The 20558-nt window shown below is 43.7% G+C and overlaps 1 protein-coding gene and 1 long non-coding RNA gene across 6 annotated transcripts in view; one reads left to right on the top strand and one right to left on the bottom strand.

The window, feature by feature from the left end:
- Positions 1–11812, bottom strand: part of ZNRF2 (zinc and ring finger 2) — a 60311-nt gene extending 48499 nt beyond the window's left edge. The window contains 2 exon segments of the mRNA XM_083825055.1: positions 10916–11450; positions 11452–11812. Of these exon segments, the coding sequence (XP_083681181.1) occupies positions 10916–11450; positions 11452–11628 (712 nt within the window). The 5' untranslated portion in view covers positions 11629–11812.
- Positions 11813–11990: 178 nt separating this feature from the next.
- On the top strand, positions 11991–19338 carry LOC310894653. Of its 5 annotated transcripts, XR_014580059.1 has the most exons (5): positions 11991–12184; positions 12706–12811; positions 15804–15938; positions 16672–16803; positions 19226–19338. It is a non-coding gene; the product is annotated as an uncharacterized lncRNA (long non-coding RNA). The 5 variants fall into 5 exon arrangements; XR_014580060.1 differs by lacking the exon at positions 19226–19338 and having other exon boundaries at positions 16672–19189; XR_014580061.1 differs by lacking the exon at positions 19226–19338 and having other exon boundaries at positions 16524–19189.
- Positions 19339–20558: the final 1220 nt, after the last annotated feature.

Here is a 20558-nt window from a genome sequence, read left to right as displayed (position 1 = left end):
AGATTTAGTCAGGCCAGCCGCATTTGATACAAACATTTGATGTTAACATAATTCAAAGACTGTTTGCATGCTACGGCTAACAAAGTTTTAGAATTAAGAACAGGCTACTACAGGACACAGCTGTTAAACAGCTGAGAAAGTCCAAATCCATGAGGGGACAATGAAGAAAAATAAGAGACCTTAGCGATGCATCTTTTAGAATTAGTATAGCTTTGCAGCACTTACTCTCAGAACATTTTACAAACATCACAGTTAAACCAAGTAGAGACATTTTACTACTTGCAGGCATTTAAAAGCCTTCCTCATGTTGACAAATTATGTATCACTTTTGCTTGTCTAACCTGCAAGCAAAGGGAAGAACCCGAATATCCCTAAATTTATACCATCTCATGTGGACCAGAATACCTTCAGGTTTCCCATTCCCAGCTTTTTATATCAGAGCTGCAGCTAGAGTAATTTCCAGTATTAAAAGGCAGCTACATTAGCCCAGCACCCTGCTTCTCAGCATAGCTAGGAAGTCAGAAGCACCACCAAACCAACAACATGGCCACGAAGCTTTTCAGACTTGAAAAGCCAACAACATTCAATGCCACATGCTATGCTGTCATTCAAAACCATGCTTACACCTGCCATTTTCATTAGTTAACTAATGAACTATTGTCACAATTGAGGAGATGGGAAAAATAAAATTATCTGTGGATAGTAAAATGCAAATGCCACCTCTCTAATACACTTTTTGCATACTGTTGGCTACTCCTAGCTTTGCTGTGGGGTGCATGTTCTGCACCAACAAAACATCATGATAAAGTATAAAATTTGTATGCCGATATTTTCATCAGTATGTTAAAATTCAGCCAAAATGGAGGTCAATATCATCAAACCACTATTAAAAATCAAGCAACAACAAGACATAAGCAAGTATTTTGCAGAGAAAGACTGCCACGTCTGTGACAACAAACACAAGGCAAGCCATACTGAACGCTTATGAAGACTGGTCAGAGTATAATTTTTTCCAAGTGTTGAGAAGAATCTGTAGGAAAGAACTTAGAGAAATTCATTCCTACTGACTCTTCTAGTGCTACTAAACGTGAGGACTGCAGCAGAGCCACTGGAAATGTTTTGTTCTGTCACTTAATAGAAAAAACAGTCAAATACTTGATGAGCTTTATAAACAATTCAGCCAGTAGCCAAAGTTACCTTGACCAAAGATTAAAGATGGCCAGTTCCTTAAAGAGAATCGATAGGGGGCAGAATTTAAAAACTAGAATGCTTTTGACAGACAACCACTCCAAGACCTTAGGTTTCATGACAGCATAAGCTTGCCTTATCCGTGTGGATAGGATCAATCTCAACAGTGCTGTCAGCCCAAGTGGTCTTCATAAAGCCTAGTTCCTAGTCCACTCTTCACAGATCAACAGCTTTCATGAACACATTAAACTGTTTAATGACAAGAAATGGTGTAACGCAAGCTTAAAACTCTTTTGAACATTTCTGAAAGCAAAATGTTCAATCATTAAACACATTTAAAAAGTTGACTGCTAGCACGACAGACACCTGTAGATGAAAAGTCATAATATAGCCACCAAGCCCACTAGAAAGCCAAAATGAGAACGCTTGCCCTCTGGCTCCAAACGTGTTGATCATTTCCTTTTGACTCCATCAGCTGAATGCAACTGCATGCCTTACAAGTGGAGAGGCACAGCGGGGAGACAAAGGAGAGCCGAACACGTCATCTCCCGCACTTGCGTAACACAAACCCCAGTATTTGCTTTAGCCATCTTATTTCTTTGTTTGCAGCAGAACTAGCCCCACATTTGCAATGAACATTTCCTCCACTCCCTCGCTGCACGCAGTCACTGGATCTTGGACTTACCGAGCGCACAAAAGCCAGTTTATTTTAGCACGCACTTTATTATGCTAGCAATATAATCTGTATTTCCTCTAAACTGAAAGCTATTTCAGCATTATAGTTTCCTTCAAAAGCATTTTAAACACTTTGGCTTTTCACATCCATGATTACAAAGAAGCCCAGTTTCATCTGTCTTTGAAATATTATCAGTTACAAAACAGACAAATTCATGGATATGAGACATTTGGATATAAACTAATCCAAGGCTGAACTGAAGGAGAAACACAATTAAATCTCACTGAAGAGTAATACAGTTTGGTACTTAAAAAGCCAAGCAATTCCTGTACACTTGTCATCTAGTATCTAAATGTTAGGACAGCTGAATTAAATATTCAAAGGGAATTTCTTTGATAGCATGCAGTCCTTTTACATACGTGAATTTCATGCTGTTTTCATTGCCATGTGAGTCCAGGAATCATTTCTCATCAACCAGCAACAGCCTTATGGTTTTATTGCGATGGTGGAGTACATGCTTTTTTACATGACGCATTAAAAATATAGAAGTAGTTTTACAACTGCATTTTATTGTTTTGGAACTGTAATTCAATAATAAATTCATAGAGCTTTAACAAAAGCGTTAGGGTTTTTGTTGTTTTTTGGTTTGTTTTTAAAGTCAGACAAACAATCTACTTGGCATACATTTAATACTAACCTGAATATCGAAAGAAAACAAGTATCTATCCACACTGATCTGACGGCCTCTAACAACTATACCCATATGCAAATAACAGGGATAAGAAAGCTAACCCTAATCAACCACTGAGGTTGCAAAATCACAACACTGAGAAACGAAAGGAAAGGTGTAATGCACAACCCTATATTTGGACAGTTCACACCTAAACTCAGTAATACTGTTTTCAGCACTCTTCTTCAAAATCACCTCCGAAGATGAATCATGGTTATCCAGAGTAAGAGACTGCAGGAGCCCTGAGTCACTTGCTGCACATGCTTCATATCCAACATCCAGAATGCAGATGTGTGATTTTTACACTCATTCTTGGCAAAGAATAGCAAAACTCCCAAGAAAACAGCCAGCAAATCCTCAAGTATGGTATCTTATGCTACTTCAGTCATCCTTGATGGTGCAATTAAGACTGAGAAGAAAGAAGACGGCCCCTTGGTGAAAGCAGTTAAATGACGAGAGCGCTGCATTTTGTTACTGCCGCCAGTCTTTATACTCTGGAGATCCTCCACCACTACCTCTGAAATTTACTTAACTGACAATGCACTGCCCTGTCTGGTAGGACCATAGGATCTTCTCAAGCCAGGCAGAATTCCCTTCCATGCCCATACTCAGGACTCAAGTAGGAGTGATATTGTTTCAGTCCACAAGAAGTAAAAGTCATGATAGCTGCAGAAATCAGGATTCAAAGGTGGCATGATTTTCAGAGCACTGTACAGTGCCCTGCAGAGATTCTTGGCAGGGTGACAGTTTATTTTGTAAGTTTTCTGAAAGACTATCACCAGATTGGTCCAGTTTTCATCAAAAAATAAACTATTTTAAGATTCTCAAAATACTGTGTGTTCTAGGAGCGTGCACAAAGCACGTCAGGGCTGACTTCTCTTTTGCTGCACATGGAAAACTTTACCAGTTTTAAATTCCTTTCACGAAGGCCACAGCTATTAGTGTGCACTATGACACAGTTTTTATTTTAGGAGTACAGAAGAACTGCATTTAGGTTACGCTCGGCAAAATTCAGCACAAATCCATCCTTCAATTTTGTGTCAAATTCAATATCCTAAGACAGATGCATCTGTATTTTAATGAACCACAGCTCTCACCCTCGTCTTACACTGAGTTCTAATAGTTTCCAAAAATGTTGGAAATGCCTTAGCTATGTTTCAACTCAAGCAAATGTATATACACCTATACTTCAGGACAAAAAATCCAAGAGAATCATAACTAAAGCTTCATTTTTCTCCAGAGAATAGCCATTAGGCATGTTCAGGCAACGCGCTAGCACTGACATAGCAAAGAATGTAATCACCTAGCACTGATAATGCTCCAGATGCTCAGCTAACCTCTCACATCTAAAATCTCCACCTTCAGTTCTTAAAACAGTAATGAAATCACAGTATAAACCAACCTGACATAGGGACTAATTACGGCAGCCCGACTAGGAAGTGTTCTGGAACACCACTAGTTTCAAAACCCATTTAGAGCTGGTGTTGCTAAATAATTGCTTTATGTAAGTGACACTTTGTATGGAAAGCCAAATAAATTGTAACAGCTCATTTTTTCTTGCCATTATTCTTAGGTGAATTTATTATAAGTTACTAGAAGACATGCAAAGTGCATGCCAGATGAGACCTCTGTATTTATAGCACACTAAGTCAGTCAGCAAACAGAATCTCCTAAAAATATCCACAATGGTATGCAGCACACCCGCTCTTTGGGGACTGCTCAGTCTGCGGTGGTCTGATTTTCAGACAGAGCACACAAGGACGAAGAAAACACCCAGGTAGGTCAATTCCTGGAGAAGCATACGAGTAGCGGAGGCGATTCACATACAACACTATTAATTCTGTTTGGCAGGCAGTCAAACATCCCAAGCCCTACAAGACTTCCCTGCGTGCTTCCTGATCTCTCCAGGTCAATACGATGTAATTTACATGCAGGGAACAGAAGCACACACCGAGGCTGAACAAGCCCCATTCCTACTGTGGCTTAGCCTCCCATTTTTGCAGGTGTCAGGAATTTGAAGCCTATCAAATAACAGGCACCAGAGAGCTCTGGATGCACACCGAGACATCCTTGTGAAAGTCACGATGACGATCATTTACAAAGAAAGGTGGCCTTGGGAACTCAGGCATTTGGTTAGGAGATAACTAAGCAGAGAGTAGAAAGCAAAAATAATTTCTTGTATGCATATAAAATACTGCTCTGATTTTACTCAGGTAATTTTTTTAATTTTTATTTTTTAAGTACAAATCATTTGTTTTTGATTTCTGAGGTGCATGCCTTTAAAGATATTCCAAAATAAAAACCCTTAGCAATCAGAGGTTTCTCTCTCCTCCTTTTCACAGGTTCAAGGACAACACATTCCATTACCACAGTAAACAAACACAATCTGTAGAAATGAACACAGGTCTCTCCTGAAACTAATCAAGCCATTAATGAGCATTAGACACATTGCAGAAAAATCTTGAAAATAATATATATTTGGTTCACGCATCTGCAAATAGCAGGGCAAACCTACCCAAAACCCTTGGTGATATTGTTCCAAACCTGAAAGTTTTGAGCAAGACTAAAACAGCAAATCAAGAACATTTACATGATGAACTTTTCCGTGAACAGCTAGCAAGAACAGGAGAGAATGTACTCAAGCAGACGGGTAGGCAATGTGTTTTAAAAATAGGTTTGAATTTTTAGCAGTGACAAAAGGCTTTCTTTACAAGACAAAGAAATGACTTGGAAGGTTGTTGGAGTGGAGTCTGCAATTACGTGAGAGAGCACAAGGAGAGACACGCTGTCAGGATATCACGGTTGGATTAGAAGAAATTAAAGAGGAAGGCCTTGTTTGAACTGGCACTCCAAAGGCTCAGTCAGGTGTTATCGCCGTCTTGATAGCCAAAAGAAATATTTATATATGGCATTACAATTAAGCCAGTTTCCCTTTCTTCAGATCATTAACTATTTAAGTTTCTTCCCTAAACGCAGAACTGCCATTCTTATTATTTGGCATCTCCTAACACCTTTTGTTTACCAGGCAGGAGATCTCTCATCATCGCAGAGACCTGGCTCCATCTTCCTCTGAAGGAAACCGAAACAGGTCCCAGGGGCTTCACTAGAGCTGCTGGCAGATCCAGACAGTGCTCCTTTATTTTTTTTAGCTCATTTGTCTGGACACGTAACATTTGAGACTAAAACCACTCTCTGAGCTGGGGCAAGTGGTGGCAGACCTTCTACTTCTTTTTTCTTGTCCCCCATCTGCTCCTTAGGAGCGTTTGTGCCTCTGCTGCTCACTATATATAAGCAGGAACAACAGCAGAGCCCACTACATACGGAACAGTGAGACCCTGAAAAGGGATCAGACTCCCCAAACCCATCTGTCAGAAGAATTCTTCTGGAACTCCTTATCATTAGATTTATCCTTGGACTGCTTTCCTAGCACACTGAATTATTACTATTATTTTTTTAACCTGCACTGTAGATAATGGGATGCTAATACATTTCCAGAACCCTTCATCTGATTGAAACACCTTCAACAACTGCTAACAAGACTCTTCTCTTTCACTTTGGAGTCAGCTCATAGGTATAACTGAAAAGAAAATGAGGCACACATCTATCTCACAATCTGTGGTTGTTGTGAAGGTGCATGCATCTGTACAGACATGTTTCTATTTCTCCCAACTTGCAAACCGGTCTCAGTTTTAGCCTTCTTCTACAATCAGCAGAATTCAGCCAGCCTCTCATTGTTATTGCTCTCATTTCCCGAAGTGGACAAACGTGGATGTGATTCTGTTTCACTGCTGCAGCCAAGTGAACAGAAAGAAATCAAAACAGCCTCTTAGTTTTCACTGTACTGCATCTTGGAAGACCTATGAACAGCAACAGCAAAACTATCTGAAAATGCACATGGGATTTTTTTTGTGTTTACAACTGCAAACAGCAGCGTTACCATACCTCTAAAAAAAGGTAGAGTTTATATGGAAAAGCAGTAACTTCTACTAGACTAAAACCTTACAATCTTTCCTCATTCTGAATGGTTGGGAAGTAATTTAAAGAAGTGTATCGTGTACTGAATATCTGCTGGCCTTCCTCAAACATTAAAAAACAGGGTGAAACTGAAACAGCAAGTGTCACTGCTTCTAACATGATACACACACACACAGATGGAGGAGGATATCCCCAATAGTCTCATAGTAAAGCATGCTTCCCAACACTTTTCCCAAGTCAGGGGGGCAAAGATGTCAGAGCTACAACTTTGGCTAGCAAAACAGGAACGGCACTGAAATCTGAAGCGTTTAAGAGTTTCACACTCGTGGTTTCGCAAAGCAACAGTACTTGCAAGACACTGGGAGAGAAGGGCAAGGAAGTGACCAGAAGATATTTGATTCCCCAAAAAAGGTGTGAGAAAGATGAAAGGAACCTTCTTCCATAGCAAGGAGAATTCATTCATCGCCTCCACCGGCTATTGTTGCAGTCAAACGCTACTGTAAAACACATACAAGATACTACCCATACAGCATTACATACATTCAGTGGCTAGCAATGAATCCTGCACTGTAAGATACTTCATGAAATAGCCTGATCATTAGTTGGCTTGAGAAGAATGCAACAAACTTCTTTCCCCTAATAAAGTTGTAGAGAAGCAACCTAATGTCTGAATTATTACTCCAAGTCTTGAAGCAGGCCTGAAAGATGTCAACAGTTGTATCTGACAACACTATGTATTTAAAATCTGTCTCTATATACATCACACAAAATTGGATATGATTGTATGTAAGACAATATGAGATTTTGTATAAGACTTCTCTGCTCAATCAACCTTAATGAAGAACTGATGTGGTGAATTTTAAAAACACGGTATGCAACATTTCTGCTACAGTTGGATTCTTACATATTTGTTTCTAAGAGAAATCACAAAGAAGCAGGTCTTTATTCTTGCCTTCTCGCAATGTCCTCAAGAAGCAATTTAAATTTGAACACTGTAAGTATATTTCCAGCAGGTGATTTCACCAACAATTCTCCCTGTTGTGACCACCCAGAAATAGGATCACGAACATAAAGGGGGCTCTAAGGAGCTGCCAGTATTTCAAGTGACAGAAGTAACACACCAGCGGTTACTCAAAACAAAGAGAATTCTGAAAGATGGTCCAGTTTGCGCCAATCATGGCACATATTGTTGACAAAAAGAGGCTACATTACAACTACGGCAGTAGCTTTGCTGTAGTAGTGACAGTCTATGAAGAAATACTGCCTAAAAACAGAGTGGAAAAACGAAATTAACTATGGATCCCAAGGCCAACTCTTTTACAGGCTGTTCTTAGAGAAGTCAGCATGTTTACTTTGGGGCAGGGAGAGAGGGGAAGTCCCATCCACGGAGGACCAGAGCAGGAAGCTACTGGTCACAACTCTACAGTTATCACCCTAAAGGAAGCTGGAACTCGGCGCCGTGTCCCAAGACAGTGCTTGGACATCACGCGCAGGCCTGGCCCCTATGTCTGGGAGCACCGTACGGTCTTAACGAACTTGGCCCTCACTCTGTTTACTGCCCTCAGCCTCCCCCAGGAGTGCTCGCCACACAGTTAGCTATGTTACATGGGTTTCTTTTGTTTTTATTCTGCGAGGCCAAGGCCTCAATTTGTCAGCAAACTGAACTCGGAGTTAACACATAAGGTGCATGGCCGTATTTCCTCCGTTACACTTTGATCCTAAGGATGACAAGCCTGAGGCCTGCCAGGACCCCTAGGCCCTTAGAGCCAGGAGAGGCTGCCCTAACTACAACTAGATAGACTACTATGAGTAGGTAGGCTCCTACGGAAGGAACAGAGCAGCTAACTCATCCTATTTTCTGATACGTTAACGTACCGCATCATAATACCTTGTAGTACATTAATGGCACATTAATAAGCATAGTATAGGCTTCAGTGTGCTACATTACAGAATTAATATTTATACATTACTTCTGTATGCAAAGCTGCTCAGTAAAAGTGACAATAGAATGTAATTCACTAATGGCAAATTAATTACAGTAATCTAACTAATGTAACGCCCACGCATCACTGATTGATGAAGCCAAGCAGTATGCCTAAAAACACAAAGAGCCAAAGATTCAGTTCAACTTATTAAGGTTACTCTTGCTCTTCTTTAATTTGAATAGAATTGTTGTGCTAATTCTCAAAACTAATTGAGGTAGTTTTCAAGACAAAAAGGAACAATTCAGTCAATTTGCAAGTTACAACACAAGGGAGGGAACTTCAAGCATGCATTTAATACACAAGTTAAATGCCAGATACCACACCTAGACAAGCTTGAGCTAGTTACCATCAGGACAAAAACAATCCTTGAAGTTATTTTTCATCATGCTGATGCTACCAATTTATGATCTTCAGTGGGGCTACTCATTCCAAGCACTAGTTGTTATGAGGAATCTAGAAGACACAAAGCATGCAACTATATCAGGATGCCTACATTCAACGTGATGTGGAGTTGTATCACTGATATTACAGAACATTTAAATTGAAGGAAAAATAGTGTTTCAAGTGAGGTTTTTTTCCACAAGTATTGCAGTATTATGATTAAACAGCTACTCATCCTGATAGGAAATACTAAGATTTTTAGAACACAAAACTAGATGATTTACGATCATCTCATGACCACCAAAGGACAATGCATTTTAACACTTGCTATCCAAAACCCCAACATATGGCATTCCTTATTTATTAGTGAGTAGATGAAGAGCATGCGCCTCTCCTGGTGCTTTTCCTGCACCAACAGAAGCAACAAGCTCTGCATCATCTCAGCCCATATCCTTTTTAACATTCCAATTTCAGAGATTTGTGAAAGACAAAATATGCTGTACATACAAACTGTGCTGTACGTACATATGCTGTATGTACAGCAATTAACACATTATGACCTGTCATAGAAAAGCATAATCAAGTTCAGAGTTACCCTGAAGAGACCCTCCTGCTTCTGAACAGTTTCCTAGATTGCTGCTCCTTGTGTGTGCACTCACATTTAATCCAGTCCCTCCTTGCAGCAAGTTGGGTTGTGAGACAACAGTTAAGCAGGGAGAAAAAATGAAGTTTTTCCTCTGAGCAACAACTGCCTACACGTTTTAATGATTCCCTTGTGCTTAGTACAAATTGCACAAGTCAGTGATAGGGCATCCTTTCATCACTGAAAGAAACGCGTGTACCTTCTTCCCGCAAGCTATGGCGATGGTATAGCGAGTACCCCTGCAACAAAGCACTACTATTCGGCAGCTTGGTACTATGAGAACAGTTGTTTTCTCTCTTAAGGGCAAATACTCCTTTATTATGATAGGGCTTGACAGCTCTCTGTTATGTCCAAGCAGTGCACTGGGAGGAGACAGTTTCAGACCTAGGAAATAACAGCTCTGATGTCTCCAGGTCAGCACACCAGCGATGGATGGTGGCAGGCACATGACAGCAGCCCTGCGCTCCCCGCAAGGCTCAGACCGAAGGCACTCTAGCCTTGGCTACCAACAGGTCGTGTTACAGCAGAGACGAAAACCCAGTCCGCTACAGACAGTATTGACAAATCCATTAATTGGAATACAACAATGGGGGAATTACACATTAACCCCCCACCTTCCAAAAATAAAGCTTTTTTTTTTTTGAGGCTGGTTGGTATTTAGACAGGTTATAACGCATATCTTCTCTGATATGCATTAGATTTATGGAAAGAGTGAATCCATTAAAAAGAGGTCACCTTGGACCTTAATGTTTGACTTGTATGAACAATAACCTTTAAATAAGCAGTACCGAAAGCAGTCAGCAACTTCCGTGCAGGTTTTTAACTTCAAGGTAAAGAACCCAGGTGGTGAAACGCAAGCCTTCCACCAGCGCTATTCATCTAAACATCGCAGGAAAGACAAAAAGACCGCTACAACTCGCTCTGGGTTTAGTGTGAGTCTTTAGAGGGCCCCTGCTTTTTGGTGAATTCAGAGCAGCTTCGCCTCCTGCCTCGACACCACGCGGTCCCGTCTCTGCAGGCGGCTCTTCGGAGCCGCGGACAGCTCTGCTGCCCAGCCGCTCTCCTCTTTTAGAGGGGGGGAAATAAATGCAGAAACTTTTTGAACTTCTCTTTTCCCTCGCCTTCCTCAGGGCCGAGAACTCCAAAAGAGGAACGAGCTGATACCAACCGGTGCCTAGAGAGTGTTCGGGGCCGGTTTGAGAATAAACGGCGGAGGCACATGATCCAATTAAACTCTAATTATGTAAGTAGCAGGCAAGAGTATTTACACAGGCACCGATTAAAGCCCCGAGCCGCCGGCCAGGCAGGCTGCGCTTCCCCCCGCCCCGTGCCCTTACCTCCGAACAGGTGCGGCGAGAGGTGCGCGGGCAGCGAGCCGATGACGAGCCGGGGCCCCCCGGAGCCACCACCGGAGCCACCACCGGAGCCTCCTCCGCCGCCGCCACCAGCACCACCCCCGGGGGCCCGCTCCCGGCCGCCCTCCTCCGGGGTGCTGCTGACCGAGTCCTGCGAGCCGTAGGGGCCGCTGCTGTGGGGGATGCTGAAGGCGGACTGCGCGGCGCGGGCCCCCGCGGCGGTGGCGGCGCCTCCCAGGGACCGGCTGCGGGGCGCCGACCCCGCGGCTCCCCCCGAGGCCGCCGCTGCCGCCGCCGAGCCGCCGGGAGCGGCGTGAGGAGCCGCCGGCGCCGCCAGGTGCGCGGACCGCCCGCCGCCGCCCGCCGCCCGCCCGCCGGTGCCGTTAGCGCCGCCGCCGCCGCTGCTGGAGGAGGAGGAGGAGGGCAGGTCCCCGCCCGAGTACGCCCGGGTGCGGCCGTTGGCGGCGGTCGGGCTGCTCTGCTTCGCCCCCATGGTCCCGCCGCTGCCCTTCGCCGCCGCCGCCGCCTTCCCGGGGGCGCTGGGAGTCCGGCCCCGGCGGGGGCGCTGCGAGGCGCGGGGAGGGGAGAGGGCGAGCTCGGCGGCTCGGCGCGGAGAGGGGAGAGCCGCCCGCCGCGATCCGGCTCAGCGGGCGGCCCCGGCGCGGCCGCTGCTCGCGGCTCCGCGGCGCCACCATGAGCTGCTCGGCACGGCGCTGGCTCCCCCAGAGCGGCGGCACGGACCCGCCGCCGGTGCTGCTGCTGCTGCTGCTGTCGCTGCCGTCCCCGCTGCCGCTACCGCCGCCATCCTCCGCCGCCGAGCTCTGAGGGGGGCACCGGCGGCAGCAGCGCCGGCCCCGAGGCCGCCCGCCCAGCGCCGTGTGCCTGTGGCGAGGGAGGCGGGACGGGGCGGGCACGGCGGCGCAGCCGCTCCTCCGCCGTGTGTCGCCATGCTGGGGGCGGCACCGGGCGGCGGGACGGGCACGGCGACGGGGAGGGAGCGTGGGGGCCGGCTCCACGCGCCGGGACTCTGCTCCCCTCAGCAGCCGCCGCCTCACGCACCCCGAAGCCCCCCCCCCCCCCCCAAGGGGCCGCGGCCGGCTGAGGAAAACTCCCCTTGTTATCCCCAAGAGCTGTGCCCGGGCAGGGACTGACCCCAAGGGCTGGCCCTGTGAATTGTTCCCCTGGGGGTAACAGGCTCCGTTTGCTCACCGCGGAACAATTCGAGGCAAAATGTTGCTTTGTTCTTCACCGGTACGTGATGCTGAGCGTCGTGTGCCTTGAATGTGTACAAGCGTGATTCCTGCCACCAGTCGTCCGGGGTGAGCTGCTTGTTTTTACGGGTTGCTGCCTGCCGTCAGGTGCGGTATGTCGCCGCGGAGCAGTGCTACACACCACCCCGGGACTCGGCCCCGCAGTCTCGGTAGCGTTTCCAGCTGCGTTCACGCCGACATCACCACGGCACGGCACCCATGGTATTTTACAATTAACACAGCAAAAGAGATCAGCACCTTAATTCATATACAAAGCATTACTCTGCTGCTTCTGAGAACGCTCGCTCTCAGACGCGAATAGGCGCAGAGGCCTCCCTTTTCCCCCTCCTTTCCCCATCTCCATTACAGCTGCGTGCAGCAGGACCTGGTGCTTAGGGACATGGTTTAGTGGGTGACACTGGTAGTAGGGTGGTGGTTGGACCAGCTGATCTTGGAGGTCTTTTCAAACCTTAATGATTCTATGGTTCTATGATTTATTTATTTATTTTGACATTACTGCAGCTCACAGTTCAGTTTGCAAGAGGTACCACCGCTTGGGATGGAGGAGGAGGTTACCAACACTAACTACTCATTCCCGCACCAGTTTCCTGGATGGCTGAGCCACTTTGTGAGTAATCCGAACCCTGTTTAGAAGATCCTGCTGTAAACTGTTGCTGGTTTCAGTACAAGGCAGCAATTCCACAGCTGTCTCATGAACAGATTGTTCCCCGACAGAGCTGGGGTCGATAATGTGCTGTCCCATGCTATGCCATCCCTGCTTGTGAATGATGAGCTGCAGTCTCTGCTAGCAGGGGCAGATACCCCAAGGTAGACCAAGCATGGACACTTTCTAGCTCAGTTTCCTAAAGAAAAAAAAGAAAGTGTGGTCGTTCTATCTGCTATACCGCTAGCTCCTTTTGAAACCCTTGGACAGCTTGAGCCAAATCTCTCAGAGATGCCAACGATATAGGAAGCAACCAGTCATTCAGAACTACCTTCTACATGACAGAGGTCCTATTAATGTTCCCACAGAAGGAAAAGCTACAATAGGAGTAGTTGCTTGATCCCAAGAATCCAGATGGGGAAAGGATGTTGCCGCTGTGACTGATAATTTCTGCCACTCACAGAATGCTCATTGCATGTTTAGCCCTATTGGAGAAGGTTTAGAGGACAATGTGCTAATAGATTCATGGAGTTCTTAAAATTCCCACTAGTGAGTAGTAGTGAAGCTGGCTGGTAGGATAAACAGCATTTTGAAAATACTGCATTGCTAGACAGTACCACAGTACCGTCTGTAATTTCCTTACAGTGATTCTAAGAGTTGAGCAGGTATTAAATACAGATTTTATTTGGCTATGACTAACCTTTTATTCAGTTTAGAATTAAATAGTAAAGCCTATGGGGGGAAAAAAAGCCCTCAAGACATCCAAAGAGTTATTCAGTGTTACAGTCAGCAAATTACCTTTAACAGCACAGAATATTTCATAGAAGAGAAGTCAGCTGCAGAAAGCAAGTCACAACAGCAGGACAGCTCTGTCTCCTTCTCAGAGAGCAGGGATATTCCCACTCAGATGTGATTTTCTTTCTTTTCTTCCATTGGCTTCCATGCATTTCAGGCATTTAAGTTTAACATTTGCAGATCTCTCACTATCAAGTGTGAATCTAAACAGGATACTTACCTCAGAGAATGCCTACATCTTTAGAAAAGCGATGTGGCATGCTTCTGAGCCAGCTTTCTCCCCTCCATCCTTCCTGGTCCCTCTTATAAATGATTGAATAGAATTTCTTCTGCCTATGGAAAGTTGCTCTCTATAGCCAATAGTACAGTTAGGTTTTCAAACTAATGTTTCTTCTAACAAATGACTCTACAAGCACTAAGTCCTGTAGAGGCAAGTACCTGGCACTGTAGCTTCCACACATTTGTTCATTAATATGCTCCAGAAGTAGTTTGCATAAAATTTTCAATTTCCTACCCAGCACAGAAAATAATCATTGGCAAGAGGAAACAGTGCAAAGAGAAAGCAGAACATATTGCTGCTGACCAAATTTCCATAGATCTCTGGGACTCAGCAGAAAGTACATAGTTGTATGAAAATTAACTTCCACGGGCCTACGTGGATGAATGCTGTTATTATTCCTGTAGAAACATATCTAGGGAATCTTATTCATAATTAAATAAGCATGAAATAGGAACTAACCTTGTTCCTTGTCCAGGATACTGGAAAAAATACTGGTTTAGACAGGCAAATACACTTGCTGTTCTTTGTTGTAAGCTGTATACCTCCATTTTAGTTCTGGTTACATTACCTTGTCTATCAGCAAGTGAAAATAATAAGCTTGTTTCTTCACCAGTTTCCTTAAAAATACCAAGTGGCAGGTGTGCCCTAAGAACACAAAATTGGCTATAAGCTCATAACATTGCACATCTTGGAAACTGTGCTGATAAATGGAACAAGGTCTGAATTTTGGTTAATGCTGAGCTGTGCTGATGGATCATCCTCCCTCTCCCCTCCTGCTCACTTCTTCGGTGGCTTTTACAGGGTGACTACAATAGCTTTTCAAGCAAAGTTTCGTCTCTGGCAAAAGCATCTGACCCTGGACTGAAAAAGTCAGCCAGAAGTTCAAACTGTGCTCAGAGTTAATCAGGTAGTCCTTTTTGAAGGACAGTGGCTGAAAAAACAATAGCAAATACTCGTAACATAGAGTTTAATTTTCTAGTAACTAAGATTCACTCCTAGTAGGGCATGGGGAAACTAGATTTGCTGTTCAGGTACTGAACTAGGGGTGCATGCTGTGGTTGGAAAAGATCAGTGAGGTTTTTATATTACTGTACGTTTCAGGTGTTTAAAATAAATCGCACTGCACAACACCTCTCCACAGATACTGAAAGTAATGTTCAGTTGCTCACACAGAAAGCAAAACAGAACTGTTTCATCCCTCTCAAATACGAATTTTGTAAAATTCACATGCCTTGCACCTGCAGGTTGTTTAAGCCATCTGGCTGACCAAACTGTCCTCAGGTATGTTCACACCTCTATGCTAAAGGAAAAAGGCCCTGTATTGTCCCTGGCAGTACAACTATGAATTACACATAAGTCTATTGTAGGCATCTTTTTATGATGCATTTTGATATCAGTGTGTCTCCAGCTGGTAGCTGGTATCCTGAGATATGTAGCAGACCTTACTATTCAATATCTTAGATTTTTATTTGCACTGAATAACACTTTGTTCATGTTGGTTTTAATCCTGCAAAATTTATGCACATGCTTACACTGGTGCAGTAAAAACAGTCCTGCACTACGCTGTCATCGGTCTTCGCAAAATAATAATAAAAAAAATGAGCAGCTCTGAAAGTCTTTCCAGGTTTGGGTCCTAAAATTATTCTGGAAATGTGTGGTTACTTATGGTTTTAATGTGAGGAAGTTTATCCTTGTTTTATAGAGATTCTGCTTAGAACCTTCTGCTTTTTGTTTGAAGTTTATGCTTTTCTGAAGTTTATGTTACACCATAAACAATATGCTGTATTTTGTACACTGGAGTCACCCATGCGGAAAGATAATGTTCACAAAAAAGGATAACCTAGTCTTAAAAATAAATTAACATTTTTCCTTAACTTACAGATTGACCATTTTGTACAGGAAGAAATACGTGGAAATAATTTACCTGAAGAAATGGCAATTTGTGCTGTGCATTCCACTACATCTGCTATGAAGCAGTACGATAAGAAATACACTTTAGTCTAACAGTTCTAATGGGTAAGTGTATTCACCATAATAATTTCTAAGCTGTTCTACATTCAGAGTTGGATTATTGTAGCCAGTGAGTACCACAGTATTCACCAAGGCCAAATGCCATTCACATGAATTTGCCATTTGAGTGCATAATCAGGCAGTAACTCGTTCTCTAATAAACTGCATTAGTTCTATGTGTTAGTTTGTTGGTTTTTTTTGTTACCATCTTTGCACACAGTATCCCATTCTATATACTTCCTGACCTTTCATACATCTAGAGCCCCCCCAGTGCTATCTTTCTTCAAAAGCTACAGCACAGACCTCTTTTATTATGTGCTCAAGGAATAACTAAAGACAAATAGTGGCTTAGACCATGCCCATGCCTACACTAAAGGCATTTGCACCAATTCATAAATGAAGTGACATCAATCTGTGTTTATTTGGGCAAGGCGTTAATACACAGATCTGTGGGTATGGGAGTATGGGGGTGGATTAGTTGACCTATAAAGGTCCCATCCAGCTGATTTTTCTGTTTCTGTGATTTCTAAGAAGAGGGGGTGGAGGACAAACTAACAGATGGGAAGTATGTTTACTCTCTCTTGTTTTCAGATCTCGTATATCAGTGCCCAGCGATGCCAGCTGAATGTGGATTTGGGGGGGAGGAGTGTTGATGGCTTCAGCCCTCTTTATTTCTGCAGAGGGAAATAATATGAGTCTTTCAAAGTTTATTCCTCAATGACATTGTTTTGTCTTGCAGTTCGGAGTGCTAGACCATGAATCCCTTCTGCACCTAGAGAGGCATTTGTCTTTACAAAAAGCTCTATCTGAACAATTCATGACAGTTAATAAAGAAAGCACTTCGAGTCCTGACACACTGAATATTACACAGGTAAATCAGTCTTCAGAAGCTGATTGCAGACAAGTTCTTTCACAGGATACATCTTTCATTAGTGGTACTAATTGCTTGAATGCTAGACATCTACCGAAAGAGATGAGTAAAAGGAAAACAGAGTTACAGAAACAATAACAAAATGACATATGTAGGAATGACAGCAGGTGGTAGAGCCATGTGACATTAGATTTGCCAAGTACAATTTGTATTCTCTCAGGTTCTGTATTTTCTGCCAAATATTACCTTAAATTCTCAGAATCCAGGAGAAAAAAATACTTTTGTGTTCATTTTTGCACGGCATGTGGTAATATTTTCAATTGATAGTTTTAAGTATTGTTCTTTTAATATATTATATCTTCCTACTTACAGTCTGCTACTGATAAGCCTAATAACAAGAAACAAAAACATACCAGGTAGCTATTCAAAATGCTTTTAAGCACAGCTGCTTGGGCAGTCATGCTTGCGCTGCAGTGACTTCTTGCAACAAGTCAAAGGGACAGTAGCAACTTCTAAGTATAATAAAAGCAAGGTGCACTAGTATATGTATCAAGGTAATGCTTCATTAATGAGTGCACAGTGAAGAATATAAAAGCACATAACTGGATTTTTCTGAAGGCCATACTGACTTGGGAGGAATGTCAAAGCGCTCCACTTCCCATTATGTGCCAGAAGCGTTTTCTGCCTAGGCTTCTGTGCATCATGCCTGGTGTAAACCAGGCACGAGGGTGGTGTAAAAGGCTCCATCTGTTGTGCTGGCTCCAATCCACTTGGCAGAAGACAGAACCCATGAAAATAAGAGATGAGAAAAGGGAATTGTGAACCCACTTCCTCCTCTCCCCACTCTATCTGTCCCTGGTATGTTCTTCTCTAGGAGCAGGAGGAGCAGTGTCCTTGCTCTTGATTGCTTAAAAAAAAAATTAGGGGAGTTGGGGTGCTTCATGCATCTTGCTCAGCCCTGTGGTAACAGCACAGGGGCCATTCATGGTTTGGATTTGGAGGTTTACATTTCTTAAAGAAGCAAAATGTTTTCTAAAGAGTGAAAAAAAAACAAGAGTCATTTTACCACTTTGGGAACCAAGCATACACTTCCTGGTTGGTTGCTCTGCTCGTAGCTGGTTTCGTTTCTGTATTGAGAAAATGCCAGGCAAATAATAAATCAGGTTCAAGTTCAAACAGTGCTTGTAACAGTTTGTTGTAGCAAAACATTTCTAGATGATGAAATGTTCTAGGCAATGGGACTGCATGGACTCAGTCTCATCAGGAGGTTCTCATTGAGATGAGTACTGCTAGTTACAGGATTAGCCACCTGTGTAGAGCACCTGTACACCCTTAGCAGGGTCACAATTTATCAAGAGAATTCAGAACCTTTTCTTTGTCCCCATTACTTCCTAAGCAAAGCTTTTTCTCCAGAGTCATGGTAGCTCCTCTTTAACTCGCATGCGACATGATCACAAAATGAAGAGGCCCCCTTTACAGCCATATGAACCCATACCAAGGACAGACAGCTCTACACATTTCTTGTGAAGGTCAAACAGGAAAGGAAAGACCTGCTTGGTTGGAAGCACATCACGAGGCTGGGGAGAGACTCGGTTTCACTCTGAATAGCAATTCTTCCTCTCTTGTGAATGGAAAAAATGCAGAGCAATCTGGTATCGTATGTCCACACTGACATCTAGTGCTGAAAAAATTGCACTAGCCAGTGGGGAAGCAAAGAGGCAAAAAGGTGTTGGACTGGAATGAAAATTTTTAAAATATAGCAAAGCATCGCTTCTGCTTTATGAAAGTGACTGCCAGTGGGTGGCCCTCCCAGTGGGAAGGAGGTGTCCTGGCTCCATGAACCTGGGTGCTGTGGAGGCACCCCTTGGAGAAGCATCCCTTGGAGAAGCCCACAGCCAGATGCTCCATGTGGCAACCCCTTGGTGTCCCTGCAAACCTCCCTTCAGGACACGAGGAATCACGAGTCCGTTTTGCAGCCACTGGCACTGTGGGATTTAGCAGAGCAGTGCTGCCAACGGCCCAGTAATCTCGATTTTTTCAAATGAAGCCTTCACAGGTATAAAATGTTCTTACTTTCCAATCCAAGAAGAGAATTCAATTCCCTGGTAAATCAGAAAGCGTATCTCCCTCTCTAAGCTTTTTCTAGAGAAAGGGATCATTTGCTTAACAGTGGCTTTTAGTCGTTAATGTTCTCTTACCTCCCATTTCAATACGAAGCATTCTTGTTGCTTTCCCACATGCATACAAAATTGCCCTTTGTAATATTTTGCTTTAAGGGCAGGCAGAGACTGAAAAACAAAATATTTGTGATTTTTCATTGTGATTTCTATCTACCGTGGGGAGGTAACAAGCAATAATAATGTACAGAATAATGAGTATTTTTCAATGTCAGCTGCCAGCATACTTCTTTTCCTGTCACCAGGGAAATTGTGAGATTAAAACCAAGTGCTCTGTGTGCTTCAGAAGTGATATATGCATGTCAGCGTTGGATAAATCATCAAAGGAGAAGAGCAAAAAGGACAGATCCAAAACCGCTGAGATCAATGGACTTTTTTTTTTTTTTTTTTTTTTTTTTTTTTTGTCCTCCATTGAATCCCATGAGCTTTGGATCAGGTCCCAGGGGAATGTCAGAGCTCTGCCAGCCCCACTGAGACGCTGCCGTCCAAACGCCGGCGTGCTGCTTGGCAAGCCCCAGCAGCAAGGTTCAGCAGCGGCTGGCAGATGCGTGCTCCACAGAGGGAATCCTCTTGTTCATAAACTGAATTTCCCAGCGGGACCCAGCACAGTGCGCTTCTTGTTTCTCTGCGTGGAGGCGAAGTGGGTCCTGACCTACCAGGCCCTGCTGCTCATGATGACATCCCTGTCCTCCAGAAGCCCTGTGCTGGGCTCTGTGGCACACTGGCAAGCTATCTCCTGCCGTTTGGTGCCACCTGAGAATACCTATTACCTCCTCTTCCCTCACAGCACAGCAAGCAGCAAATGGCAGGATTTAGCCCTGAGTGCTTTGTGAGTGTGCAAGCCTCAGGAAGAAATATGGCTTTTATCCTGTCAGTAGTACCCTTCCCATCCTTAGAGTCAGAAAGCCCAAGTATTAAGGTGCAATTTCCTCTTTTAATTTTGAAGTTCTTTATTTTTTCTTGAATGATAATCACAAAGAAATAAGCATATTGCAACATCTAGGCTGCATTTTTTTTCCCATCTCTTGTAATCAACAACCATATGCAGATTTTAAAAAACATTTCAGATTCTTGTGTCTGGGATGGACAGATTGGGATGAGCAGGGAGGATTGGCAGGCCCAATTAGACAATGAGTAGCATAAGTAGCTGTCAAAAATAAGGATAGAGCAGGAGAAAGCATGTGGCATCTCTCACTAGATAAGCTGTAATGATTGGCATGTTCAGTCAGAAACATTCTTTTTTCTGATTTAATGGGGGCTTAGAGTAGTCTATAGATGAATTGTCTCACAGCTGAGACCATGCAAATCAAGCATTAAAAAAGTAGGGTTAGAGTCTGGTGTCAGTTTAAATTCCATTAATATCAGTGGAATCAGGCCAAATTTATACACCCAAATTTATAGGGTGCAAAACTTGGCCCATATTTATTATTAGAAGCAAAAGCAAGCAAAACTGCATCACATGTTGAGTATCTTCTTGTAACAAAAAGTAATACCAGAGGGAGAGAGAGAAGGAGGTAAAGAAGGAGAAGGGGAAGGGGATGGAGAAGAAGGAAAAGAACGAGGAGAAGGAAAGAGAGA

The sequence above is a fragment of the Anser anser genome (genome assembly GCF_964211835.1).
Source record: "Anser anser genome assembly, chromosome: 2".
Taxonomy (NCBI): domain Eukaryota; kingdom Metazoa; phylum Chordata; class Aves; order Anseriformes; family Anatidae; genus Anser; species Anser anser.
This window is presented reverse-complemented; position numbering and strand designations above follow the sequence as displayed.